Source organism: Microchirus variegatus (genome assembly GCF_963457635.1).
Source record: "Microchirus variegatus genome assembly, chromosome: 20".
Classification (NCBI taxonomy): Eukaryota; Metazoa; Chordata; class Actinopteri; order Pleuronectiformes; family Soleidae; genus Microchirus; species Microchirus variegatus.
In genome coordinates, this window is record NC_139821.1 from 13,026,237 (window position 1) to 13,032,474 (window position 6,238).

General features: G+C 42.6%; 1 protein-coding gene across 1 annotated transcript in view; it reads left to right on the forward strand.

The window, feature by feature from the left end:
• Positions 1 to 6,238, forward strand: part of LOC310941622 (PDZ domain-containing RING finger protein 4-like) — a gene marked incomplete at both ends in the record, with an annotated part of 36,627 nt that overhangs the window by 25,389 nt on the left and 5,000 nt on the right. Inside the window, one exon of the mRNA XM_083906808.1 lies at positions 4,318 to 4,416. Within this exon, the coding sequence (XP_083762934.1) occupies positions 4,318 to 4,416 (99 nt within the window). The remainder of the gene's footprint in view (positions 1 to 4,317; positions 4,417 to 6,238) is intronic.

Here is a 6,238-nt window from a genome sequence, read left to right on the forward strand (position 1 = left end):
TTGTTGGAAGTTAGTGTTCCTGCTTGGTTTGGTTATTTTGGTTATTTGTTTAGTTCTCTGTTCTCCCGCGCTTGAGGTGGGTCATTTGCATCATTAAAAGGAATGGCTAAAATACAGCTATGGCTCCTGAAAGTAGAGTTGGCGATCATCCTTCAGGGCTGCATGATACAGGGGGAGGGTGGACATGTTTGGACCACAGAAACGTCTTCTGTTTTTGAAAGCTGAAGCCCATGAACTAGGAAGGAAGGGAACAACCAGGGGACAACTTCACTGGTTGCACAAGTCAATTTTTCACTTGATTTATTATGCCAGTAAACATTTTTCCATCATACTTTTACTGATGTATGGTCTCAGTTGCTAGTTTCATGTCTTCTTAAATGGCAAATGATGTCGATGTTGTTCCTATATAGAGTGCTTCATAATGGGAGTTTGTTTTGCAACCGGATCACTTTATATATCTAATCTATGGTTTGGACAAAGTGGATGGTGAGGCAAACCTGTTGATGGTATCCAAACAATCAACTGGTAGAGAGAAAGAGGCCAGCGACTATACAGTTTTTTTAGAGGCTACTGCATGGGAAACAGGAGTTGAGCCTCGGCTGAAAGCCAAATGTGCAAAGAGATACATCAGGCAATCACACGGTGGATATCTACCTTGCACTATGTGACCACGGTGAGTGACATTTTGCAATTGTCCGCGTTCCAAACTGGCCCTTAATAGGCCTTCACTGCCTCAGTGAACTGCACTGTGGGTCATTAAGGATTCCTCTGCTGCCAGCTGTGGCCTTAACTGTGTGGCTTGTGTGTGTGTGGTAATAGCATTTGTACAAGAACAAGGTCAGCTCTGCAGCAAAAACAATACACGCTTACATATACACACTGAGAAAAAAAAGGACCTCCCAACCCGACCTGCCAGACATGCACACACCAAATCAGCCACTTACCTCTGTTCATCCGTGTGTATCTAACTGAAACATGAATGGCTTTCCTCTCAAATGAAAAAGAATGGCACTACCATTCCCAGGAACATTACCTCCGACTGCCAGGTTTAGCTTCCCCTCAAACTGATTGTGCACATGGGCGCTCCGGCTGTCATAATACTCGCCTATGCTTTTGCCAAATCTACCTCTCTGTAACGCACACGATACATGGAGAAAGCGAGTTTTCAGAGCAGCCAGACGGTTTTATTTTTGGTTTTGTCTGCTACTGAAAGAATAGAAGAGATACAACGCAAATCAGCGTGGAATAATGGCCGATTTATAATAGAAGCTCAGAAGCTTTACAAGAACACAGTTGATGAAGTGGCAGCAGCCAGTAAGACGTTCGCCAAATTAATCAAAATAAACGCCTTAATTATGAATCATTGAGTGCCAAGAAAGGGGCCTAAAGATATTGCGACGCCAAGAACGAGTTCGGCTGTTTTATTTCCAAAGTCTTATAACACAAGAGCCATTAGAGTTGTAAACTTGTGATTAGTGTTGCACGGCCAAAATATGAGGGGGGGGGGGCTCGAGGGAGACAGATAAAAGAAAGAATGGTCAAAATCAATGCAGCAAAGGCTGTAATGACCAGGGTTTTTCCTCTCTAATGGGCCCAGCAGCAAAAGTGCTGCACGGGTCCTAAAAATGTCAAATAGCGCGATAGTAGCTATAAATATAGCGAGACCCTATACGACGTATTTACATCTTCCGAAATCCACGCTCGCGTCCATTTGCGGCGCCGGTTTCCTGTAATCCTGGAAATGAAACGACCCAAATGACATTATCGCTAACTGCAAATGGGCTGAGGGTCATCTTTGCAGCGACCATTTTTCTCATAGTGTGACACCAAAGCTGATTTAAATAAGTTGGACGCGGTTTTTATTTTCAATAATTTCCTGTGCGAGTTACCATCGTTGTGCCTTAAAGACTGCGGGCAACAAAACAGTGACAGCTGTGGAACCGTCGTCCCCTCCGATTGTGGAAACAATGAGCCATAGAACATCGACTCGTGCGGTGATTTCTTATGAACGGAAACAGGAAATAACTGTTATGAGCATATTAGCCTGAAATGTTACTCGCAGATGTTTAATGTGGCTCTAAAAAGACAGGATGCCTCATATTGTCTCGCGGACGCCAGCGACACGCGGCGGAAATCCGCGAAGAAAATGTCACAGTGCGTTGTGAGCATGTGAAAATCGCATTAGACGTCGCCACGATTGGGATCATTTAAAACTCCGCGGTCACAGATTACGATCCAATAATCACTAATTGAGCCTTTCGACAGTTTTCATCAGCACCCGCCGCTCGGCACATTTGGAGAGATATTCAGCAGCGAGCGACTCCAGTAATTTACCGAAAAAAACCCGGCGCACACCACCCGACGTGTGCTGACATTAAGGCGTTAAGTACTGTCTGATCTCCCCCGTATGCTGCCTGTATTTCACTGTCAGGGTCGGTACAAGTCTGCCTGCAGAAGGAGTGTGTGGAGTTTAGACTCCTGCGCTGAGATACAGTGTGTGTTATAAACTCATAACACACCACAACCTTTGAAGGTCAGCACTGTCTGCACAGGGGGTTAAATGCCACAGAAATTAATTACTTCCCCTGTCAATCTCTGCTATCGTGGTTTCCCATGACAAAAAAAAAAAAAATGGGGGTTGGGGCTTAATTCAAACACCCAGCCCCCACTTTTTTCCCCCTTATCCCCCCTCATTTTTTTTATTTTATTTTTTTTTACACCAGGCTCCATGCCACACCCCAACTTCACAGTGCTGAAATTAATTTGGCAGCATGGGGTTAATAAAGATTACCAACAGCGTTATCTTTGTGTGATAACGTTCACGCAGAGCAGAGATCAAAAAAAAAAAAAAAAAGGCACCGTCTGCAAATTGGGGCACATTTATCGAGAAGTTTTCATCCATCGCCACAGCCATCAAAGGACCTGTGCGCTCAGTGTGACATGTACTGGCTTTTTATTTCATGTTAACTGTGTATATTTGGTATAATTATTCACATGCCAGAAGTGGCTTTACACTGTGCTGTGTCTAATTCCTCTATTCACTGAGTACATATTAATTCATCGGTTGAGTTGTACTGCGGTGACTTCTGTGGCTTTAAGTCTCAATCTGACAGAAGGTGGAGCAGCAGAGAGTTAAGTGAACAAGTCGACCATGACACCAAGAGATAAAACCCACCTGAAGCTGAATACTTCTTTTGTCTATGCATAGGTGCTGCACAATGACCTTTTGGTTTTATTTTATTTTCCAAATGGCAGTGCCGATAAGATACTATACATTTCCTAAAAGTATAAACTCTTAGAAAAAAGGGTTCCAAAAGTGTTCTTCTACATGTGCTGAGGTTCTACCTGGAACAATTTGCTTCTGAAAATAACCCTTTCCTGAATACAGGGTTCTTAGTGGAACCCTCCAAATGGTCTCCAGGTTGTACCTTTACAAAAAGGTTCTACCTGGAGCCAAAAAGGGTTCTCCTATGAGGACAAGCCGAAGATCCTTATATGGTTCTACTTAGCACTTTTATTTCTAAGAGTGTAGCCGTTTGGGTTGGTTTTCTTGTGTAGTAAATGTGGGTTCAACTTCGGCAGCAGAACATGCAGCAAATGGCAATGAGTAGTCATGTTCTATTAGTTCAAAATCTATGTTTATATAATATATGTTTGCTCCAGAAGATCCTACACTCTTAGAAATAAAAGTGCTAAGTCAAAACATATAAGGTTCTTCGGCTTGTCCTCATAGGAGAACCCTTTTTGGTAAGAACCTAGAGCTTTGGTTAGAAGTAGAACCTTTTATAGAGGTTCCACCTGGAACCCTTAGTCTTACCAAGAACTCTTTTAAAACCTTTTATTTAGGAAAGGGGTTGTAATGGGTTATCTGGATCTAAATGGTTCTTACTGGAACCATTAGTGTTACCACAAACCCTTGAAAAACCCTGTCTCCTGGGAAAGGGTTTTTGAGAAGCAGGTTCCAGGTAGAACATCAGTTCTTGTAGAAGGATCCTTTTCTAAGAGTGTATACAACAATTCCCATGATCCCGTTCTGCTTCCCGAGTCTTCAGGTTTGTGCATTTAAAGTTGCTTTAAACGTTTGTAAAAACCTAGCTTTAAAACCACTTCTTGAATATTGAGCATCAGCAGAAATATAAACATTTTTTACCTGAAGCAATTTTACAGACTTCTGACTGTGAGACAATAAAACATCCTCAGAGTGATTAGTAACAGTAATGTGGAGCATACATAAAACCTGTGGGTGATATCATCAAATGATAAGGTTATTATCGGTCCATAAAATTGTTGGTTTGTTTGTGTGTGTGTGTATCACAGGAGGTGGAGCTGTGTCGGCAGAACAGCCTGGAGAAGCTGGGCCTGACGCTGTGCTACAGGACCGACGAGGAGGAGGACACGAGCATCTATGTCAGCCAGGTCAGTGCTTTGACACCTTGTTAGCACATTTTAGCTTTTTTCCTTTTTCAGAAAATAATGGGGACTGATTTCTGCCGTCACACAATCCCTTAAGGGGTGACCTCAAGAAGACCTGATATTAAAAACAAGCTCTTCCAAATGAAGTCTGACAGAACTCATGCCCTTACACTCAGTTTTTGTTGCGGCAGGAAGTTATTAAAAGACGGCATGAATTCCCATTTGGATTCCCTTCATTAGATATTGAAGCTGAGAGGAAGTGAATTACGAAGGAATGAGAGGAAAATGTTTGCCAGTCAAATATCAGCAGTGAATGAGGAACACTTGGGCAAAAAGGAAGCCGGGTTTGGGGAAAAAACGAAAAAAAATCCAATCTCGCGATTGTCATTCATTTTGTTTTAATTGGAGACGGCCCTTTTTTTCCACTTCCATCTTTTCCCTCAACACACTTTCCCCTCTAAAAGCCAATCACACAAAACGTACAGCAGAAAGATCGCTTCCTACAGTTGATTTATGGCTTCCTCATGTAAAAATACACACTAATTAATGCACTTTTTGACACAAACCTTTTATAGGTTATAAGCTCTGCAAATTGAAAAAATGCTTATTGTAAAAGCAGGTGGCGTTTCAACGTCATTACCAGGATTGCAATTCAGCCGTCATGGTGTTTATAGCAGAATTACACGCTGAAGTACACATTGCATTGAGCGTCGCGGATCGTGCTATACTACTGCTTCAGGTCACTGTAGTGTCCCACTTCACCATCGGGTGGCGATACAAGTCTGTATGCAGGGAATAGCCCACATTCCTACCAAAGAAGAAGAAGAGAATGATACAGCTGAAAGGCCCATCGGGGCAGGGGAGTCAGGGTATTAGCCGCTAAAGGGTTGTCAGGCTTGGATGACTATCCTTGAGCGACTACGTCTTCTGGAACAATCGAGGACATCCGGCGGACATCTGCTCGGTTTGCGGATGTTTGTCTCAACTAGATGTCAAGCTTAGTATGAGGGGGGGGGGGGGGGGGGGGGGGGGGGGAAAGCACCCTGCTCAAAGGAGCCGGTATCCTTACCGTACCACGACTGGTACCCCAAGGGAAGTGTACCGAAAAATGGAACAGTTAGGGCTGGATGTTTCGATACTATTCCTACATACCGTACCAAATCATTCCACTGGGTGGAAACACGCCAATAGATTCCATAGATTCTATTGTCGTGATTCCATGCCTTCACATACCAAAGAGGATCTCATTCAAAATGTGAAACGCAAGCTCTGGCAGGTTTGTCCACTCGGGCCGCTGTAGAAAAATGGCGGCACAATAACATATACAAGGCTAAGAAAATGGGGATCAGACAGGGTTTTACATTCAAATTCACACACAGGACTTTTAACTGTATTAAACCTTATAATAACTGTATAATACTTTTGTTTTTTCTTGAAGACACTTACTACATAACCATATTCAATACAACCTCACACAGTCTCCCCTCGACTGCTCACATCTATTTTTGTTTCCCTGATAAAAGGATAAAAATGCAAATTTCCCCCCTCATTAAAATTTATGTATAGATTGTACTTTGGGAAGTGTGTGATATTCTTTTTTTTTTCCCCTCTTCCATTTTCTCCAAGGTTCACTGTAAAAATAACAAAGTTTATCGAATGATTGTTGAGGGTTGTTGTGTTTTATATGCATATCCAGTGGGATGGCATTTCAAAACATATGAGTTATGTTGATTCATTCAACCAGAGCAGAACCGCGTCTGCATCATAAACAGTCGGAACTTGTTTTATGTTTTCCGTCTTTCTTGTGTGTCGTGTTATTGTCTCT